Source organism: Lactuca sativa, chromosome 1, assembly GCF_002870075.4.
Source record: "Lactuca sativa cultivar Salinas chromosome 1, Lsat_Salinas_v11, whole genome shotgun sequence".
In the NCBI taxonomy this organism is placed as follows: Eukaryota; Viridiplantae; Streptophyta; class Magnoliopsida; order Asterales; family Asteraceae; genus Lactuca; species Lactuca sativa.
This window is the reverse complement of record NC_056623.2, coordinates 101,733,999-101,757,477: the sequence shown is the minus strand read 5'-3', so window position 1 is coordinate 101,757,477 and position 23,479 is coordinate 101,733,999. Positions and strand designations below refer to the sequence as shown.

Sequence of the window (23,479 nt, the reverse complement as noted above, 5' to 3'; positions counted from 1 at the left end):
TCTTAGAAACTCCCTAAGTTCGAAATCAACAAAGGAAGGCTTGTTAGGGTCGAAAACAACATCAAACTTCTTCCAATCATCTCTAAAAACCGAAACCCAACTTAAGGTGAGCTTCATACCCCCTATTTTTCTGTTTTTATAAGTTTTGTGGGGGAGAATACAAGCAAATGTGTAGATCTATGAGTTCATGAATGTCTTGTGTGATTTTATGCATGTATGTATGATTTTTATGTGTTATGTGATGAATATGTTAGCTAAAAATACTTAAAAACCGAGATATACAACATGAAGAATGAAATAAACATAGCTTATACCATGTTACACTAATCAAGTCAATAAAAATAATTTATTTGGTTAGGATGAACATTTTTGGACCCAAAACCCATTTTTGGGCTCAAATTGGCAAAAATACAAAAGTTAAGGGCCCAAAACAACAAATGATAATTCTGGAGGTTGGAAAGAGTCTAAACAGTTTATAATATAAATATTCTGTAAATCAACACTTTTGAGGGGGTAAAAATGTAAATTTTGAACCTAATGGGCTAAAAATGGGCTTTCGGCCCAATAAGCCCTAAATTGCGAAAATTCTGAAATAGAGGGGCTGAAACCGCACATTTCTGAAAAATAGGGGATTTCTAGTGTAATAAAACTAAGTCAAGGGTAAAAAATGTTTTCAAATTAAAAAGGGACCAAAAATGCAAAAAATTTCCTTTTTGGGCCAAAATTGTAAAAGTTGCGAAAATGGGGGTTTCAACCGAGAAAATTTCATTTTTGAGGGACTTAAGCTGTTTATCAAGTAAATTTGGGCTGAAAATGTCTTTTCAACAAGTTTTGATACTAAAGTGTCAAGAAAAATGGTTTAAGGACTAAAATGGAAATTCTTTTATATAAAGGGTTAAAAGTATAAATTTTATCCAAGAAGGGGCATCAAAAAGAAAAACTCTAATGTTTAAAACAATAAATCCCTTAAGATAAAATATGAGTACCATGGCTACCGGCAAAACGTATTACCAAATACACATCCAACACCAATATCGATGCCAAACGAATTGATTCGGTCTCGAATCAATAACGAATCAAAGATCAATAAACAATAGTACTTCAATACACACACGAAAATCTACGAGAAGTCAATATTCAATCTTTGGGCTTGAAAGTTTCAAATCATGCTTGTTGGGCCTAGCTAGCCCAATGACATGATCTTTAGGCCCGAAGGGAACACGCTTACAGGTTATTGGGTCTTCTATGACCTAATTCCGTGTAAAAGGACTTTCAATAGCTTTATTGTGCTGTTAGGCCCCAAGGGCCCATTGGTACTGCTAGCAAAGTCGAGAAGTCAAATGCGAGTCGGGCCTAGTGCCTTTCGCATTCATGATAGCCTTGAACGACTTATGGAAATAACGAGGGCTCCGTACCCTCTTTTCTCCTTAGTTGTGGGGCTATGAGAAGTCAGGGTGGTTGGATCAAGTGAGTCTTACGGACGACGCCAAAAGGATCGTTTGTAATTGATAGTTATAAACTAGTCATTTTCTTTAATGTGTGATTATAACGACTCACAACCCATAATTAATCCAATGTCACCTGGAATTATCGGATACAAACGTCGCATCGGCATAACAATAAATAAGACATGTAATTTGATGTATTAGGAAAACATCGGGTTCTCCTAGGGAATTCAACACTTTCACCTATGAGATGCATACAAAGTCTAACAATTATTCACATTTACAGAAATCAACAAGCATACTTACGGATCTTCACACTTTTTCTCATATACAATACTCTTTTCAGAAAATATCGGATTTTCTGGTGGTTTTCAAAATAATACAAATCATTACTTTTCAAACATTACTTATGAACTCACCAACATTTCATATGTTGACGTTTTTCCAAAATACTTGTATTCTCAGGTAACAGGTAAATCGAAGAAAATGTATCCAGTGATATCATGATGTTTTGTTTAATTAATATCGAACGGTTTATGTTTTGGAAATGTAATTCTTTAAAACAATGTACTGAATGTAAACAATATCGATTGTAATATTTCAATGCATGGTGGTGAATGATGTTATGATTCATGTATATTCATTGTGATGGTATTCAATTAAGTCAGAATAGCCCTCGGACGTTTCTGCCGTCTGGTTCGGGGGTGTGACAAGATCCAAGCATTAGGGTTTGTATGAGCACATAGGAATGTTTCTTATGCATAAAACCCAACATCTTTGTCACTACTGTTGGTATGATTGTATCTTGTATGCATGGAGCCGACTCGGGCTCAAAGTCTCTACGGAATCGGGTTGATACGGATCCGATGGAGCCGATTTGGGGTCGGAGTCCATATGGACTTGAGGTTGGTACAGACTCGGGGTTATTACAGACCCGATACAACTACATGTTATATATGTTGTATGTGTTATTTTGGGGAAACTCACTATGCTTTGTGCGTACCGTTGTTGATATTTTGTGTTTTAGGTACTTTAGATGATCATGGAAAGGCAATGGCTTAATTGTATACATCCACCTACAGTTTTCGTGATTCCACATATTTTGATACTCTGATATTTTGTGATGATACCTATGTTGTTTGACTTAGTTTTTGGAAAATCAATGATTTATCCTTATTTAAATATGAATTTTTTTTTTGAAAAATGGTACATTATAGTTGAGAACTAAGCTTTCATTTTCTCCTCGGACATAAGAGATTGATAGAGTAAGGAGATAAGAAGGTTTTCGGTGGAGATACTTGAGAGAGTGCGAAGACCAGTGGGTGATTTGGAAAGACATTGAAGAATTTAAGCTTGGAAAGGATCATTGCATAATTAAAGCATGGAAAGGATCATTGAAGCTTTGTGAGGTATAAGTCTATCTCATTTAAGCTATTGGATCAATCTAGTATTTGTTTTCCAAAACCTATCCATTTTTTCTAGAATGAAGAGTTTAATTTGATTTCTAACTTTATATACTTACTAGTTCATGAATATAAGCTCGAATCCATTCTATTGGTTGTTTTGGATTCATGAAGTTTATGGAGTCATAAACCCTAACTTAAGAAGGAATCCAAATTTTATGATTTAATATAAGCTTTGTATATGATTAGATGCTACAAACTTGAATGAATCACTAATAAACCTCCTCTTCATCATTTAAGTGTTTGATTCCATCTCTATTCATGGAAATGGGGAATTTGAACCCTAGTTAGTGAAGAAGTTGTACAATAGCGTTTTAGAGTACGAAGTTTATTTATAATGTAATATTTTTAGGTAATTTTAGCATTTTATTTATAAATATATAATATTAGAAGTGTTTATAATTATTAGATAATATTTATTAAAAACGTTAAGAAGGTTGATAAATGTTAAATATTATTAGGACTTTAAATAATAATTTTTGGAGGTAGGGGATAGAAGTGACCAATTGGCCATACTTGCAATGTCAAGTCTTATTTAATCAATGGACTAAAATGAAAAATAATTATATCAAGAGACTTTGTTCATAGTTTTGTAAAGTTAAAATTAAAGGTTTGTCAAATTAATGGTTAATTCGAAGAAATAAGCTTTATGAGGGTTAAATTGCCAAAACCCCAAAGTTTAGAAATAAGCTTTCATTAGCTCCTCAAAGAGAAAAGATAGATTTAGATTAAGTGATAGGAATGAGAAGGGTTTGAATGACTATGTTTGAAGATTGTGAAGATTAATATGTGATTTGGAAGGAGATTGAGGAGTTGAAGCTTGTAAAAGATCATTGATGTTTTACGAGATATAAATCTCTCTTTTAAGCTATTGAGCCGATCTAGGGTTTGGTTTCCAAAATGAATTCGAATAATTTTGTTTAAAATGAGTAGTTTAATTTAATTTTCTATCTTTATCTACTCATTAGTTCATTAATCTAAGATCAAATCTCCATTTTATTGGTTGTTTTGGATTAATGAACTTTATAGAGTCATAAACCCTAGCTTGGGAGTAAAATCTGAATTTTATGATTCAATCTAAGATTTATGTACGATTAAATACTAGCAACTTGTAATGAATCACCACTCACCATTGAAGTGTTTGATTATATCTTTATTAATGGAAATAGATATATTGAATCATTCACACAAATTTAATGCTAAGCTTGATTGTTCATGTAGCAAACTAGAAGCGACGAAATAAACAAAATTCAACCAAAATTCTAAACATGATGAAATTACAACAAAATTGAAGAATTGGCGTGATGGTGATGGATTACGTAATTAAAAAAACATGTGGGACGGAGGTGGGCAAGGATGACGAGGAACAACCGACAACAACGACATGAGCATCTTGGCGGAGCAATGATGGGCGTTAGAGCATAGATGGAGTTTAGTCTGTTTAGAGCATTACAAGTTCCCAAATCAGAGCATTACGAGTTATGAGGGCATTGTGCCTCTTCTGCCCTAACTTACTGAAATTGTAAGGAGGGAACATGAAAATAAAAAGTAACCGGTGGGAAAATGATGGAAACAAAAATAATTGCTCAATAGCTTCAATGTCATAAAAAAAGAGTAATTAAATTAAAAAGAAAAAAAACATATAGTGTCGCTATAAATTATTATGCCACTAATAAACATGACTTTTAGTGGTATAAAAAATTATGTGTCATTAAAACCATTAATTTTTATAATAACATTTAGAATGTGCCACTGCATGAATCATATATCATATAGTGGCACAAAAAAATATACACTAAATATCATTTAGTTTGTAGTGAATGCTTGCATATCGGTTTTCAAAAGTTTGTGGTTTACAAAGTATTATTACATGCATGATCTACAAATAAAATGGTTTGATTGTACACAAAAATAACATAATGGTTTTTTCAAGCACCGAACCGAAGAATAATATGTTGGGTTTTTTTAGGGTTTTCTTACTTATAAAAAATGATAATATAGTTCATGCATCGAAAAAGGAAGTTTATTTATGTGGATGAAATCATGTTAAAACATTTGGATAAAAAATGAATTTAGTAAGACTATTTCTCTAATTTATTATAAAATAATACGATTTGATAATTACAAAAGTTTTACATAGTTGATTGATGTACTGGACCCATTTCAATCAGCTTTTTCAATTTCGGATAAGTTTCCAAGAAATTTCGACAAAAGGTATCTTTCATGAAAAGTAGTCGTTGACTTGACTTTCCTTCGAGTAGAAAAACACTGCTTGCTCTTATTTTGATTGTAAATCTAGTCTCAAACTACTCGTACCTTACCATAACTTGCAATGACTGTTCTCTCTAAATTTGCAGAAGGATCTTCATCTCCTTCATCTACTAATCGTCATAAACATGACGTCTTTTTAAGTTTTCGAGGTGTTGATACTCGTAATAATTTCACAGATCATCTCCATAAAGCCCTCCTGGATGCCAATATCTCTACCTTTTTGGATGATGATGAAATTGAAGCCGGAGGAGATCTCAAACCGGAATTGGAGTGTGCCATTAAAGAATCTAGAGCTTCTGTTATCATTTTGTCCAAGAATTATGCGAATTCATCATGGTGCCTTGATGAATTGGTACTTATCCTTGAGCAACGTATGACATCCAACCAAATTGTTATCCCCATTTTTTTTCATGTTGAGCCCAGCGATATTAGGAAGCAAGAAAGTAACTTTGCACTTTCAATCGCTGAGCACAAAGAGAAGATGGAGGCAGAAAAAAATGCATCTAAAAAACGTCAGTTGGCTCAAAAGATTGACCGATGGATTAAAGCACTTACTGAAGTTGCTAATTTAAAAGGGATGCACGCAAAAGGAAGGTAAACACTTTTTCGCCCATATTTCCACAGTAATTCGAATTTGCTTAAGTAATACATGAAAAGTCATAAACCCAATCGCACCAAAAAAATAGGTTCTGTGCTAGTGGCAAAAAATTTTATAACCACTAGCGAGTTGCTAGGAAAAGGGAACCAAGTGATCAAAGAATTACAAACTTATTCAAACTCCGGGACTCAACAAAACCCCTATCATGTTTAGATCTACATTTAAACCCATAAAAATCCAGGAGTTTTACTTCATTAAACAAAAATTCAGAACTTTGCACAACCCCGCATCAGTCTTCCGAGGAGTCCACTAAATGAGGGACACACAACCACCATGAATGCATCTTCGCCCTAATCTCCCACCCAGTAGAACACTCCAAAAAAGGTGTGTATTTTGTACCAGGGTTATTTTGGGAATTCTTTCCTTTTAAAGGTTTTTTTGAGTTAGTTAATGAGTCTAATTCGTTTAGTATATATAAGAGGTTAAGTAGAGGTGTTTTATTTGAGTTTTCCATTCCTGTTTCTTAGTAAAGCTTGGTGACAAGCAATTTTTCCCATAAAAACTTTGTCCCTGTTACTCTTTTATTCTTCCAGTTTTCTGCCCAGTTTCTTTTCTGTGTTCTTCCTCAGATGTACCTTGAGACTCGAAGCAAGGTGGAAACATCTCAAGATCCGCATTAGATTCGTACCCCTAAGAAGTATTAGCGAGAACTATTTCAGCCATAATTTCAGCATAATTATGTTGTATATTTTGTATTTACTGTATAGTATATGTTCCTAAATTAGCTCTTTAGGTGATTAGACTTTCCTCAATTATCCCCCTGTAATCTTGTATATATTCTAGCTCATATCAATGAAAGGGGCAATCAAATCTCAAACAATTACATGGTATCAGAGCTAAGGGCTCAATACCAAAACTGATTTCTTTCACAGCCACGGCTGTGCAGCCTTCTTCCTTTCTAATTTTTTTCCAGGAGCCCCCTGTCTTATCATGTCTGGTGAAAATCAGACAAACCCTACAAAGGCAATCCATCCCGTTTACACTGTTACCAACATACAGACCAAAGTAAGAGTACTTGATGGCACCAAAGTCACGTATTCCTCCTGGGTTCGACTGTTCAAACTACACGCAAAAGGCTACAAAGTTTTATCTCATATTGACGGAACAGCATCCCCTGCAAAAACAGATCCAACATATGACACTTGGTCAGAAATTGATGCTATTGTCCTTCAATGGATCTATGGGACCATATCCGATGATCTTCTTGGTCAGGTCCTTGATCCAGCCTCTACTGCATACGAAGCCTGGTCCAAACTTCAGAACATCTTCCTAAATAACAAAGGTTCTCGAGCAGCAGCCCTAGAACATGAGTTCAATAACTTAACCCTTCGAGCCATGACATCCCTTGAAGCGTATTGTCAACGACTGAAGGATCTCTCCGGGCAACTGAACGATGTAGAGTGCCCTGTCAACGAGAAACGCCTCGTCCTGCAACTAGTCCGTGGATTGCCCTCTGAGTTTGACACAGTGGCCGCCTACATCAATCAGACCTCTCCCACATGGGATACTGCCTGTTCGATGTTACAACTTGAGAATCAAAGACAACGAGCCCGAGATACTCACTCACCTGTGGAAGTCGCTGCTACTGTTGATCATGAATCAGGACCTAACCCACCACCAAGACGTGGGGATCTCACCAACAAAACTCGTCCTTCCCAGCAACGTAACTCCAATCGCCGATTCCCACCATCTCGCTCTCAAAACAGGGAAAATCCAGCGCCTCCTAGTCGCCAACAATCTGTGCACCAGAACAATCGGCGCAATCTTCCTCCTGGCCAGAATCGCCCCTCATGGTCCACTTATCCGCCTCCTTATTGGGCCGCTCCTTGGTGGGCTTCACCGCCACCATGCCCATATCCTACTCAGCCTGGTTGGGCCTCACCTTGGCCTGCACCTCCCACACAGCAACAACAAGGTCGACCACCACAAGCCCATATTACAGAAGTAAACCCACTGGAACCATCAGAACTTGGAGCAGCTTTCTCGGCAATGACTTTGGACCCAAACGATGAACAGTGGTACATGGATTCAGGAGCAACAACTCATCTTACTGGGGATGCAGGTAAAATCTCAATTCCAAGTATGTCATCTATAAAATCGGTATTTGTTGGAAATGGTAATCAAGTGCCAGTCATTGGATCAGGTCACTCCCTTTTACCAAACCCACATAAACCATTTCATCTCAAAAACATTCTTCACACACCCAACGTCATCAAAAATTTAATATCTGTACGTCAATTTTGTCGAACTAATAACTTATCTGTTGAATTTGACTCTTATGGTTTTTCTATAAAGGACTTCAACACTGGGATGCTCCTAACGAGGCACAATAGCGATGGTGACCTCTACCCCTTCACAAAGCCAGAAACAGCTCCAACTTTCTCTTTTTTTATTTCATCTAGTTCATCCTTTTGGCATTCTAGACTAGGTCATCCAGGACATTCTGTAATGGATTTTCTTAGTTCAAATAAACATATCTCTTGCAATAAAATTGATCGTTCTTTTGTTTGTCAATCTTGTCAAATTGCTAAGCACAAACGCTTACCTTTTCCTACCTCCACATCCACCACAATCAAACCCTTTGACCTTGTCCATGCCGACTTGTGGACATCACCACTCCGAAGCAACAGTGGTTTTAAGTATTATCTCATTCTAATTGATGATTTCACCCATTTTATATGGGTGTTTCCACTCAAATACAAATCTGAAACCCATGAAAAGATAACACACTTTCACAAACACATACAAACTCAATTCAACACTACATTCAAAACTCTACAATGTGACAAAGGGGGAGAATTTGACAATCACCAGCTTCATCATTTTGCATCTACTGTCGGTCTTCATATTCGTTTTTCTTGCCCCCACACCTCCCAACAAAACGGAACAGCCGAACGCATGATTCGTCGTCTCAACGAACTCATGTTATCTCTTTTAACCCACGCCTCTCTACCACCTTCCTTTTGGGTCGATGCCCTCCACACTGCCACCTATCTTCACAATATCCTACCCACCAAAATACTTCACAACCGTACCCCAACCTCCGTTCTCTATCTCAAAAATCCCACATACGACCACCTACGAATTTTTGGTTGCGCTTGTTACCCCAATCTTAACGCCACACGCCAACACAAACTCTCCCCACGATCTATTCCTTGTGTTTTCCTTGGTTACCCAGCCCAATACCGAGGCTATCGCTGCCTTGACATCTCTACGGGTAAAATTATCCTCTCCCGTCATGTCACCTTTGATGAAAATACCTTTCCCTACGCCAATACCACACCTACACAGCCACATAACTACTCTTTCCTTGACACTGACCCATCCCCACTTCTTTACCAACCACACATCACAAATAACCAACCTACTATCCCAGCCGACCCAACACCGCCAACCTCACCACCACCAAACACCTCTAACACTCATACCACCTCTCCACACCAGCCTACTCCGATTGAAACCTCCTCAACCACTCCCAATCATTACCCGTTGACCTACACTCGCCGAAACCCACGACAACAATCCACCCACCCACTACCAATTTTTCAACACCCAATGACAACCCGCTCTCGATCTGGTATCACAAAACCAACCCAACCATTCAACCTTCATACCACCACAATCCATAAAGTCATATCCCCACTTCCAAAATCCTACAAATATGCCTTATCTGATCCAAACTGGCACTCCGCTATGACTAATGAATACCAGGCTTTAATAGATAACAACACATGGGAATTAGTACCAAGACCCAACAATGCTAATGTTATACGGTGCATGTGGATTTACCGTCATAAATTTCACGCTAATGGGAATCTTGAGAGATACAAAGCACGCTTGGTCATCAATGGCAAATCTCAACAAATCGGAATAGATTGCCACGAAACATTCAGTCCTGTCGTGAAACCTACCACTATTCGGACCGTTCTTAGTCTTGCTGTATCACGCTCATGGCCTATTCATCAACTTGATGTAAAGAACGCTTTCTTACATGGGGACCTTAAAGAAACTGTGTATATGTTTCAGCCTCCCGGATTTGTAGACAAGCAAAACCCAACCCATGTATGTCGATTACAAAAATCATTGTATGGGCTCAAGCAAGCCCCACGGGCATGGTATCATCGGTTTGCCACATACATTCAAACATGTGGTTTCAAAAGCACTAACAGTGACACTTCTCTATTTGTTTTCCAACACGGTGCAACAATGGCGTATCTCCTTCTTTATGTCGATGACATCATCTTGACTGCATCTGACACCACTACTCTTCGGTACTTCATTGATCTTTTATCCAAAGAGTTCGCAATGTCCGATCTTGGCCCTCTCCACCATTTCCTCGGCATTCAAGTTCAACACAAAAATGGAGGATTATTTCTTTCACAAGAACAATATGTTAATGACATTCTTCACAGGGCCAACATGCAAAACTGCAAACCCTGCGCTACACCCGCCGACACCAACTCAAAACTTAGTGCCACCATCGGCGACCCAATGCAAGATGTATCTCTATACCGTAGCCTCGCCGGAGCTCTCCAATATTTAACCTTTACCCGCCCCGACATTGCATACGCCGTTCACCAAGTCTGTCTCTTTATGCATGCACCAAGAGAACCGCACTACAACTTCTTAAAACGCATTCTGAGATATCTAAAAGGCACCACCAATCATGGCCTCCACATCAATCCCTCCAAGTCTACTAAACTTACCGCTTACTCTGACGCTGACTGGGGGGGTTGTCCGGACTCACGTCGGTCCACGTCCGGCTACTGCGTATTCCTTGGCGACAACCTTGTCTCATGGTCATCCAAACGTCAACCTACTATCTCCCGATCAAGTGCCGAAGCTGAATACAAAGGCGTCGCAAATACAGCCGCTGAAACAACATGGCTTCGCAACCTGCTTCTTGAACTCCATCTCCCGTTGCGCCAGGCCACAATCATATACTGTGATAACATTTCAGCGGTCTACCTTACACAAAACCCAGTTCAACATCAACGCACAAAACATGTTGAAATCGATATCCACTTCGTTCGAGAAAAAGTACGTATGGGTTCCGTACGTGTCCTTCACATCCCAGCAGATTACCAATATGCAGATATTTTCACAAAGGGATTGCCACGTCAACTCTTCACCCGTTTCCGCTCCAGTCTCTCTATTCGACCACCTACCGATTCGACTGCGGGGGAGTATTAGCGAGAACTATTTCAGCCATAATTTCAGCATAATTATGTTGTATATTTTGTATTTACTGTATAGTATATGTTCCTAAATTAGCTCTTTAGGTGATTAGACTTTCCTCAATTATCCCCCTGTAATCTTGTATATATTCTAGCTCATATCAATGAAAGGGGCAATCAAATCTCAAACAATTACAAGAAGATGAGGTCATTGGCATATTGAAAAAGTGAAACCATACGCCCTTTATCAGGCAATCTCACTCCATGATAAAGACCATTTTCCAAAGCTTTAGGCATTGGCACCTTGAGTCCTTCCATCACTAAAATAAATAAGAATGAAGAGAAAAGATCCCCTTGTTGCACCCCTCTTTCCAAGGAGAATTGTTCAATAGGAGCCCCGTTCACTAGAAACGAAACTTTTGTTGACCAAATCCCATTTGGTTCACTACGTCCGACAAAAAACTCCAATCAAGTGAATCAAAGGCTTTGTTAAAGTTCATCTCAAAAATGAACAATTTTTTTCTTTATTTCTTAGACCATGTAATGACCTCGTTAACCACCAATGGACCATCCAGTATGTTATCATCATTAACATAGGCCGATTGCTCCTTGCATACCACCATGGCACATATTTAATCTTTTAGCAAATAACTTAGAAATATTTTGTTGACCACCTGATGAGATTTATAGGTCTATAATGCATAAGATTGAGCAGTTCGTTCACTTTTGGCACAAGAATGACGAAAGAAGCATTGTTGTCGGGATTAATAACCGAATAGTGTCCGGACTTACAATATCCCAATAGGAAACATATCAAAAAAGCCCCAAGTTTTTCACGCGTTGTTGGGCACAACCCTTACATTTTTTTGGTTGGCTTTGGCCACAACTTTTACGTAGAGTTATCACTCGAGCCTACTTAAGCAGTTTTATTGTTAACTTTGTTATTATTTTTTTTTTTGCAAAATCAGTCCTAACATTGGGTTTAAAGTCCAAATTTGGTCGTTGTAGTTTGCAAAAAAATTGCACAACATGTCTAAAACTTGGTTTTATGTTTTTTAACTTTTTTATTTTTATTTATTTTGATTTTTAAGTCAAAAATGAACTTGGTTTTATATTTTCCGTTATTTTTTTATTTTTACTTTTATTTTTCTTATTTTTCATCAATTTGATAACTTTTTTTTCTATTTTTTTTTATAATTTTAGTTATTTATGATTTTTTCTAGTGTTTATTTATTTATTTTGATTCAAGTAAATGAAAAATAAATCAATTTAAAATATTGTAACAAGTATTTTTATAGAGACTGACTCTTATTATTTCTTTTATTCTTTATTCTACTTTACTATTAGATTGAAAAATATTATCTTGAATTTAAATTATTGATATCATATATAGAAATATGATTTACTCTGCAAGTTACATTTTAGTAAGTTTAGCTAGTTTTCTTGTTTTAATAATTATAAATCGTAAATATTACACACTGAATCAAAAAAAAAAAAAAAAAAAAAAAAAAAAAGATACAAAAACCATAAATTACCCAAATTAAAAAAAATAGAAAACCAAAAAAAACTCGAACACCAAAAATGAAATGTACTCTAATATATTCATACACTTTATACTTTTTGAAAAAGGTCAAAAGAAGTTATTAAATTGATGAAAAACAAAATGTAAAAAAAATATGAAAATAAAAACAAAAGAATGAAATAAAACCAAGTTTAGTTTTGAAAAAAAATCAAAAATAGATGAAAACAAAGAAGTTAAAAAACATAAAATCGAGTTTTGGACATGTGGTGTAATTTTTTGCAAACTAAAGGACTAAATTTGAACTTTAAAACTAATTTTAGGATTGGTTTAGCAAAAAAGATAACAAAGTTAACTATATAACTATATAAAACCGGTTAGGTGGGATACAGTGATAACTCTGCATAAAAGTTGTGGCCAGGGCCAACCATGAAAAATTGTTAAGGCTTTTCCCAACTATGCGTGAAAAACTTGGGACTTTAATGGTATTTTCCCTATCCCAATATTTTTTATAAATCCAAATGAAAACCCATCCGAACCGGGGTCTTTTTATATTTCCACAACCACGCACACTTTGTTAACTTTGTATGTTGGCATATTAGTTTTGTTTATTTCTTATCTATCTTTCATGAACTTCATAAACTTATTTCAACTTATAAAAAAATCTAACTTATATATGTATGAAGTATAATAAAAAAAAAAAAAAATTGTATTGAATCCTAGTAATAAACACAACATAATTTATTTTATTTTCATTATAAACATAATAAAAATACTAACAACTAGTGAGTAGATGTAGAATTTTGATTATTTTTCGTTTTGGTTATACTTTATATTTACGGTACAAAGGGATAATTTTAATACTTGATTAAAAATAAAAGGAGACAAAAGTTCTGCAAATTATATTTACGAATTATAAGCTTTTAAATTGTTTTGTTAATAAGATTTCATAGTAATACAGTTTGTCCACTGATTATAACGAACGACTTATAGTGTGTTTCTAGTTTATGGGAGAGGATGAGATCACCTTTGACGATCGAGCTTAATGACCCGTTTGGAAACATGTCGCACCCCACATGTAGGCCAACTCTAATGTGTCTTAGATGAGATTTAAACTTGGTTCATTCTTCGAAAAGTGTTTGCCATGTAATCTTCCACGGTCATTAATGAGTGACTAGACCATTGTGTTGGGTATTATATGCATTAATACATTATATTAAGGTAGCAAAAACAATAAAAGATTTACCTAAATGTACATGAACCCTAAGATTTAGGTTTGAAAAAAAAAATAAAGAATGGAATAACCTCTTGTGTATCTCAACCTTGATCTTCTTGAACCTTCTTGATCCCACCATGTTGCTTGGATGAGAGGACCCAAAGTAGAATCCTTCTAATGGAATCACACCCAAGACTCCAAAGAAAGAACCAAAAGAAAACTAGGAGAGAGAGGGTCAACCTTCTCCAAACCCTTGGAAGGGTAAGAAATTCGTCCCATAGAGAGAAAAGGAAGAAGTTGGCGAAAATCTCAAGCCAAGGTGTGAACGCTTAACCCCCTATTTATAGCTCTAAATCATTTTCCAAGTTTTATCTCCCATCCCATGTGGGATGGAGATAACTTTGAGATCTTATCTCATCCCATGTGGGATGGAGATTTCGAATTTTTTTTACCCTTTAAGGGTTATGGAATATTCCAATTAGTCAGTATTTTAACTAATTAATATGCAACCCTTTGAATTAGTTGTATTGATTTTTCATTTGTTTTTGGTCAACTATTAAATTATGATTGTTTTTCATTTTTTCGGCTACTACTTTCTATGAACTTCCTTTTAAGCCACTACCCTTCTAACCGGTAATTGTTAGTTTGCATATACATGCTTCAATAAACGTTTTGTCCACACACTCCAACTTCCAACTAACTTGTGGTCTCTTTTCTGTCATGTCTAGGACAAAACCAATTAGTTTTCAACTACCGTTATTTTCAACAACTCAACCAAAACAAAATCAAGTTCTTTTCTAATATCCCTAACACAAATGAACAATGTTTAATACTTCTTGTAGCTTTTACACCAATCAACCAAATTAACCAAACAAATACAATCAGCCAAATATATTTAGAGTAGCCGAATAGGAACAAATTTATGTACATAGATTCTTGTAGTTGGAACAATCAAATTGGGTTAATGGCTAGAAAAAAAATCAAAATCAAGAAGAATTCAATAAAAAGAAGACATGTTGAGGTGTTCTTGGTGGAAAAAGATACACAATGATGTTTTTGCATCTATCCAGAGAAGGAACAAAAAAAGGAGGTTCCTAAGGAAGACGACAGGGAGGCTGGTGAGTTGGGCATTGGCGTCGCCGAAGGGATGCGACGACGGGAGGAATGTGACTGGGTCAGATATTTTGCTACCCAAATCAAACACACTGACCACACCGAGTTAAACAAAAACGTCTGACCAACACAAAACGAAATCAAACATGCCCTTAGCCTAAATGATGAAGACATTGCAACACTGCCTTTTATCATGGTTGAGGGCCACACGTACAAAAAAAGTTGATAACATTGCAACACTGCCTTTTATCATTCTCTTTAAATCCGACCCTTACATTTTTAGAAGTGCAAATATGATATAGCTTTGATGAGAAAAATCTAATGATACATTTTCTATTTCGACCTTTTGATAAATTAAATCCCCAATCTAGTTTGTTAGTTTTGCGTATAGTGTTTTGTAGCACTTACTAATTAAACTCAAAATTTCAGGCGGGAGACGAAGTTCATTGCAGAAATTGTCGAGGACATCTACCGTAAATTACATGTACCTGCACGGAGTGCTCAGCCACTTATTGGGATGGAAGAGTCCATTGACTTTGTCACTTCATGGTTGCGAGATGGATCCTCAAACACAGGAGACATACTCACTATTTTGGGTATGGGCGGGATTGGAAAGACATCTTTAGCCAAATATGTCTATGGGTTACATTTTCGTGAATTTGACACTAGAAGCTATATTGAAGATATCGGTAGGAGATGTGCTGGAAAATATAACGGGTTGCTTGATCTAACTAAGCAGCTCTGTGATGACATTTCAAAAAGAAGCCTGATCCAAGTTTATGATGTTTCTGTATACACCTCAAAGATAGAAAATGTATTAGCCAATAAAAAGGTGTTTCTAGTTCTTGATGATATCAATAGTCTCGACCAGTTGGATGCATTACTTGGAAACAAAGGTTTTCATCCCCAAAGCAAGATAATAATAACATCAAGGAACGCATGGCTAACAAAGAGTTGTGCATTATTCAAAAAGGAAGTTGTTCCCAGGCATGAAGAGCATTGGCTTCAAGGCTTAGATAAGGCTCATTCACTACAACTTTTGTGTTTTCATGCACTTAAGTCCAAGGATCCCAAGCCAGGCTATGAAATTGTTTCGGAGAAGTTTATGAAGTATTGTAGTGGACATCCATTAACTCTTGAAGTTTTGGGCAAGTCTTTACATAAACGAGATGCAGCTTATTGGGAAGAGTGCATAGAAGGGCTAGGGAAAGAAAATGATTCCCGTATAATGGATGTATTGAAGATGAGCTATGACTCTTTGCCATCTAGAAATGATAAGGAATTATTCAAGCATATTGCTTGTTTTTTTGTTGGAATGGATAGAGATTTTTGCGACACAATATTAAAGGCTTGTGATATAAAGACAAGTTCTGGAATCACGAATCTCATTGACAGATGCCTTCTTAGTATTGGATGGAATAACAAATTGGTGATGCATCAGTTGCTTCAAGAGATGGGAAGATTCATCGTACGTGAAGAATCACTTGACAAGCCATCAGAGCAAAGTCGGTTGTGGTGTCATGAGGATTCATCCAGAGTGTTGAAGCAAAAAAAGGTAAGAGACCATGTATACTATATATATATATATATATATATATATATATATATATATATATATATATATATATATATATATATGTTGAAAACATTCATAAACTTTTTCTACATCCACTTTTCTTGTCAGGGTACAGAAAATACTCGAGGACTCACCCTTGATACGAGAATGCTTAAGAATAAAAGGTTACGTAAAACTTTTGAGTTGGAACTAGATGCATTGAGTACTATGGATAGTTTAATGCTACTACAACTGAATTATGTGAAATTCAATGGGTCTTACGAGAACTTTCCAGAAGAATTAAGATGGCTGTGTATGCATGGGTTTCCTTTAAAGTCTATACCTTCAGACCTACCAATGCAGAATTTGGTTGCTCTTGACATGTCAGATAGCAAAATTAAATCATTTGGCATGTGTTATAAAGAACGACCCTTGAAGAGGCAAAAGGTAACTTATCTCTCCATCAAGTATTCATCCATATTGACTTGATGAATGTCTACTATTCTATCTTATCTCCATTTTGCAGCTGAATGGATCGTGCTCAAAAGACAAAATATTGCTTGGATCACTAAAGATTCTTAATTTAAGTTTCTGTAAAGAGCTTCATAGTATTTGTGGTTTTGATGGACTACCAGCACTTGAGAGGTTAATAGCTACAAACTGTAGTGGTTTGCTTGAGGTTTGTGAATCAATTGAGCAATGTGATGAACTTGTCTTCGTCGATCTCAGTTATTGCAACAAGCTTGATAAACTTCCACAAACAATAGGCATGTTAAAAAAGGTTGAAGAACTATTCCTAGATGGATGTAATCTCGGCCAATCTAGGCTTGAGATTAGGGATACGGATTATCCAGAAAAGCTCAAGGCTAACCACACTGGCATCACTGTTATGAAGCCTATACCAACTGATTTGAAGTTGTTTACAATTTCTTTACCGGGATCTTTAGTAAGGCTGTCACTTAAAAATAATAATTTGTCAACAGAATCGATTCCCATGGACTTAAGTTGCTTATCCATGTTGGAGGAATTATATTTAGATGGCAATCCTATCGTTTTCCTGCCCGATTGTGTGAGAAACCTTCCTAGGCTTGAAATACTTCGCAGCGACATTGCAGGTGGCACCACCTATAAAAGGCATGTATCATTCTCATCAAACATTTTGACATCTTCTCTGTGTGTTCTCTGTTTTACTTGTTATCTAGTATCTGTGAGCCAAGAATTTATTCACTTTATTGACCTCCACCATAAAAGTTTAATTTTATAAAATATAAAAACTACTTCTAACTTTTAAATGGATCGATCCAAGTATTAATCCACTTATAAACGAGTGGATTTGCTGGATCAATAGATAAGGCTTTTTGATATGCTGGATCACATAAGCATGTCAGATCATATGGAAATTAAAACCCAACTCACTAAGATAGCTACAACTACTTTGTTCAAGTGGATCTATGTGATTGTAGTAAAATAATGTATTACTTTTTTATCTGTTTTCATGATCAGAAGAGCAAGTGTTTTGTAGAGCTTCATGCAAAAGGAAGTCTGACAGGCGACATGCTTGTCATTCACGTGAGGTATATTTTTATTTTTTACACACCAGACCTTTTTGATCATCAAATGAAGAACATGCACACACAACCAGCTATGTTATCATCAAAGTTCTTGATATTGGTCTAGCTAGGATGTAACAAAAATAAGATCTATAACCTCGCAAGGATTGCTTGGAAATGAGAACTATAATGAAAATTACATTAAGAAATAGAATACAAAAGGGAATTTATTTGTCAGGTCTTGTCATTACTTAGACTTCTTTAATAAAAGGAAACTATCATTCTTACGGAATATACATAAAACGATTATGTTCATAGGTTTTTTCAAAGTTATGGTATTTTGAAAAACTATTTCCCAAATAACTGTATTTTAATATTAGTTAAGTTGTCAAAAAAGGTAAAAGTACATAATATTTTTCTATTCTAAATAAATAAATAAATTAAGGATGGACCTCTAATCACTTTTCACAACTAACTCTCATATTGGTTTAATTTCAATCAATCAGTGACGTCAATGCAAGTGGGTCTTTGTTCTGGCATCCACATTCCTCCACTACCTGTCTACCCACCTCTGGCTTCCCCAGTCAAATTCCATGGGCATCCCTCCCACCTTGGCAGACGCATGTGGGGTCTCGTTACGAGTTCACACTTATTGGAGTAAACATGATGGACTTCTACAATGTAAGCCTTGTCTAAGGGTAGAATCCCTTGGGTATATCCGTTTTACTAGTCGGGATTAGCAATAACCTTTACATGTGACTTTGAGTATTTTAGAGTATTGATGACTTAGCACCAGCTGGAGAACCAACAAGTGACGAGCCATATTAGTTTGTGGACGTGTGGTTGACTGCCCATTAGCTAAATGACAATTAGCTGGTAACGTCCCAAAAATAGGACCACGATGTAACATTCCAAAAATAGGACCACAAAATTTCATTTTTAATCAAATAAAAATAGTGCTCCAAACATTATCCATACAAGTTTAACAAAATAAGTGTATGAGTATTATTTCAAATCAGAGTAAGTTATAAATTGTAGTACTTGAAACACAAACTGAAAACCGTAATCATAAAGCTTAGTAAGTTCCCCTAACATACCACATACAAAGCAAACATATCATCGAGCATATATGGGTGATCGACATACCCTGTCGGGCATATCTGGGTGTCTGACCTACCCTGCCGAGCATATATGGGTGCTCGACCTACCCTGTCGGACATATCTGGGTACCCAACCTATGTTATCGGGCATATCTAGGTGCCCGACCTACCCTCTAGTCTATTTCAACTGGACACGAGGTATATTTCATCCCTACCACTACCACATAATAACATACATAAATCACATACGAAGTCAGATTTGGACGTTCTTTTTATGCACGCTCATGTTTAACGAACTCTACAACTTTCGTTTAGATCGCTAAGGCTAAATATCGCTCTAACGTAAATTCACTTTTTATATTATTCAACGTCGTGCCGGTTCTATCACGAAACTTCGAAAGGTCATAACTTCTTCGTTATAACTCAGATTTTGGCGTTCTTTTTATGTACAGAATCCTTGTAACATATACTAAATTGACTAGCCCTGATCGTACAGGCGTTGCACACTTGTCCACAACTTGCTCGACAAAGTCCTAACCAATCCAGTCCTGAACGATAGCCCAAACCCGAAATGAAATCAAAAGGCTCATATTTAAATAGGGTCAAAGGTCATTATTTAGGGTTTCATGGCTGAAGGGAGTACGCCCTGTGTACCCCTTGGTATACTCGGCATACTCGAATACCACACACGACTACTCTACTCGGTATGCCTTTCCTCCAAACTCACATGGTTGATCCCTAAAGGTGACTTATCACGTAAAGTTCACAACTCCACATACATACATGGCTTAATGGGGCTTAATAGCTCAAAAAGTGCTTAACAAATGTATTAATACATGCATGGGTCCAAATACTCCATAAAGTTGACATTTTATGAACATATGGATTGATGGAGCTAAAATCTAACACCCATTGCCTCTAGGGTAGATCAAAAGCTCTCATTTAACACAAAGGACTCAAAAAGTGCACAAAATGCTCCTTGAACTAGATCTAACATATAAGAGCATAAAGATGTAATCTTTTTACCTTAAAAAGCTTGCAAATATGGAGATGATCCTGGATCCCAAAGCTCAAGCAATCCCCTCAAGAGTTCCTCTTCTTCTTATTATTCACAAACCACCAACAAACACTCTTCAAGCAATCCCCTCAATAGTTCCTCTTCTTCTTATCCTTTGTTAGCTTGGTTACCTCGGCATTAATAGCTCTATTGCGGTCTCCCCCTTGAACCCTCTTACTCTGCTTAACTTCCTTTGTGCTCGGCTTGATCATCAGCTTGTTCTCTATAACTTCTCTTTCGACCCCTACCATGTCGGTGGCGGCATTAATAGCTATTTCTTCCGATCACATGACTTTGAAACATTGCGGTTCCCTTGGTGGGGTCGCGAGGACTGTGCCTCACCCTTCAGTGGTGCTGAATTTTATGATCTTGTGCATTGTTAACGGAACTGCTCCAAGCTTGAGTAAGGTTATCCTTCCCATAATTATGTTATGCTCTGCGGGATGTCGTATTACGACGAAGTCAATTGGGGTCGTCTTCCTTCGTTACTTGTCGTGGCTTATCAGCATGAGAGGCAGGTGAATTGTGCCCTAAGCGGGCGCGAGCCTTTCTGCAGGGGTGCCCTGCTCTTAGGGGCGTTGAGCTCCGCTGGGTCTGTCTTGTCGAGCGCGCTAAGCCCTCGTGCGTTCTGTCTCCACGGGGCACGGTTCTTTTTGTGCTTGCTAGGGCACGTTATTATATATATATATATATATATATATATATATATATATATATATATATATTATGATTTTTATTAAATAACTTATAGTAAAATATATTTTTATAGGCTTAAATATATTTTTGCAAATAAAATCCAAAGGCAAATTGAAATGGGCCTCATCATTGCTTTTAATCCATTGGACATTTTACCCTAACGCTACTCAGCACCCACACCCACGCATCAAATTCTTCATTTTCTTTCTTGGTCGTATTCCCTGTTCTTCCGTCTTGACGACCCTATCGATCAACACCCTCGTCCAAATTATCGTCATCTTCACGGTAACTTACTCGAATCGTCACCGCCTGCCGACTCCTACAATCGGAATCGTCATTATTTTCACATCGGATTGCTTAAATCGTTGGAATCGTCGTTAATGGTAAAAATCCAACACCTTCTCAATCTGTGTGAGTTGTGCTGGAGAATGGAGATAAATCACTATTATCGGTTCTCAGAATGTTCGTAAACACCACGAAACCTAAAACGGCGGTCCCCGGTTTCACTTGTTTGCCCATCCGTTCATCTGCTGCTACACTACTTCCCTACTTCCACGCCGGCCACCGCCCGACTGTTTGCTCACTATCACACACACTCTTTCTTAACTATCTATCATATTTGAAAACATTTTTTACCGTGGAAATCAAGTCTGGATATTGAAGATATCATTTATTGTGTGTGCCCCTTCCATCCCGTTTCTGTAAATGCAAACTCAAACCCCATTATATGTGTTGTTGAAGAGTAATCTGGATGTGAGAAAACCAAAAGACCTGGGATTACTAGCAATCGATTGCTAAAGTATTTATTTCGAAGTTCTTGGGCACCACATCACCTCTGTTCATCAGGTAGCCAAGCAAACCCACGACTCCCCTATTCTTCAGTTTTGTTTTTTCTTCCATAACATGACATGGGATCGGTTGCTCTGTTCAAATGTTGTTTATTCTTTTGTTTTTAAAAAACATCTCAGGTATTATTAAAGTACACGATTCGAGTGAAAACCATTTTTTCTTTGATCTAATGGCTAAATGGGCAGGAAATCTCAATATACCTCTAGTTCTCAAGTTATTATATTTTCCAAACAAAGTTCCGGTTAAAAGAGAAAGGTTTTTGATTAAATTGTTATTATTTTCTTTGAAGTCTGATTTAAAGTTTTGCTTTGTGTGAAATGCAGAAATTGGAATAGATGGTGCAAGTTATTCTTCTGATCTCAAATTGAACTTAGCCATTGAATTTAAGATGAAGAGTTGGTGATGTTGACTGTTGAGAAGCCACAACCGGTAACTTTGTTTAAGGAAAAAAAACATATAAATACTACGACAAATCATATATGATTTTTAACAATCTCTTTGATATGTGTTCTGCATGGTTTGAAAAAGGGTATTTAGAGCTAGATGAAAATGGATAAGGTCTTGAATGAAATAGTGATGTTATTTAGGTTTTGGGTTCTAGCTTGACATGTATTTCCTTTATTTTGGTTATACTAAGCCATGGTTTCTGTTTTTTCTTTTGATTATAGAAAACGTTGCCTACATCCCTTGATAAACATTTGCCCATCTCATGATCTCTTCAAACTTCACAGGTTTTAGGTTGACAAAGTAGTTTATTACTTGGTGATGTTCGTGATTATCTCCACAAGTCCTTCTTTGCAAAGGTCCCAATGGATTAAGAAGGTATGAAACTATTGTAATAATCCCATGCTTGTGTTTTCTATTAATTGAAGCTTATTTAGTTTAATAACAACTGCATGATTAACTCTTAGTTTCTGTCCATTTCATTAATTGCAGGACCTGATTGGTTTTGGACACTATTTTTTATAATATATATAGCACTTATGGGAACACAGGAGCTAAAGCTAATAAAATGAAAAAATATTAGAAGGAAAAGATAAGTTATGCAACACTACATGGGATAAAGCAAGATAAAGCAAGCTAAGGAGCAATGTTACGAAGAAAACAATATAAAAGTTATTTTTTAGGTTTAATGTTTGCTTATACTTTTTTTGTTTTTGATAATTTCGGATTTGTTTTGATGTAAGAATTTTGAATTATTATTAATAAAAATTTGTTTCAATTACATTGTATTGTATATTTTCATTTTAAAATATAAATATGTGACTAAAAATAAAAATAGTAATGATAAAAGAAAAAAACAGTGATTATAAGTATTTAATGGTCACAATTTTTTTTGTGTAACTACAAGTAGCAATAGTCATGCTAAAATAAATTAATGTGACTATAAGCAATTTACTGTTATTGTTTAATTTATTAAGTGTGATTAAATGTAAAACAATGGTCATGATAAACAAATAAACATTTTGAATATAAGTATTTTATGGTTACATTTTAATTTCTAGTGTGTGACTAAAAATAAATTTTAGTTATAGTAAAAGAAAAACATACATATATAAACATTTTATGGTCACAGTTTAATTTCTTATGTGTGACTAAATGTTACTAATTGTCATGATATAACAAAAAACCCATTAAACAGTAGCCACAGTGACAACATTTGTGTATCTATAAAACAATTAAAGTTATCGTTTGATTGATTTTCTTTGTCGAAATGATATACAATAGTCACACTTACACATACATGTATGTTTGAATGATGGCAATGATCATTATTTGAAAAAAACAATTGTGTGGCTATAAAACACTT

At 36.1% G+C, this 23,479-nt stretch overlaps 1 protein-coding gene and 1 long non-coding RNA gene across 5 annotated transcripts; both read left to right on the top strand.

Annotated features, from left to right (window-relative positions):
- Positions 1-5,190: 5,190 nt before the first annotated feature.
- LOC111899432 (disease resistance protein RUN1) lies at positions 5,191-18,925 on the top strand. Of its 4 annotated transcripts, none has more exons than XM_023895287.2 (6): positions 5,191-5,773; positions 15,292-16,417; positions 16,547-16,864; positions 16,944-17,551; positions 17,921-17,991; positions 18,474-18,925. In XM_023895287.2, the coding sequence occupies exons 1-5, from the start codon at positions 5,241-5,243 to the stop codon at positions 17,937-17,939; spliced, it is 2,604 nt and encodes an 867-aa protein (XP_023751055.1). In that variant the 5' UTR covers positions 5,191-5,240; the 3' UTR covers positions 17,940-17,991; positions 18,474-18,925. The 4 variants fall into 4 exon arrangements, with proteins under 4 accessions (XP_023751055.1, XP_023751056.1, XP_042758005.1 ...); XM_023895288.3 differs by having other exon boundaries at positions 17,924-17,991; positions 18,474-18,922; XM_042902072.1 differs by lacking the exons at positions 17,921-17,991; positions 18,474-18,925 and adding an exon at positions 13,538-14,068 and having other exon boundaries at positions 5,644-5,773; positions 16,944-17,914.
- A 510-nt stretch (positions 18,926-19,435) lies between these two features.
- Positions 19,436-22,884, top strand: LOC111899431 (uncharacterized). The gene is made up of 4 exons (XR_002852919.3): positions 19,436-21,666; positions 21,993-22,098; positions 22,401-22,491; positions 22,606-22,884. It is a non-coding gene; the product is annotated as an uncharacterized LOC111899431 (long non-coding RNA).
- The last annotated feature ends 595 nt before the right edge of the window (positions 22,885-23,479 follow it).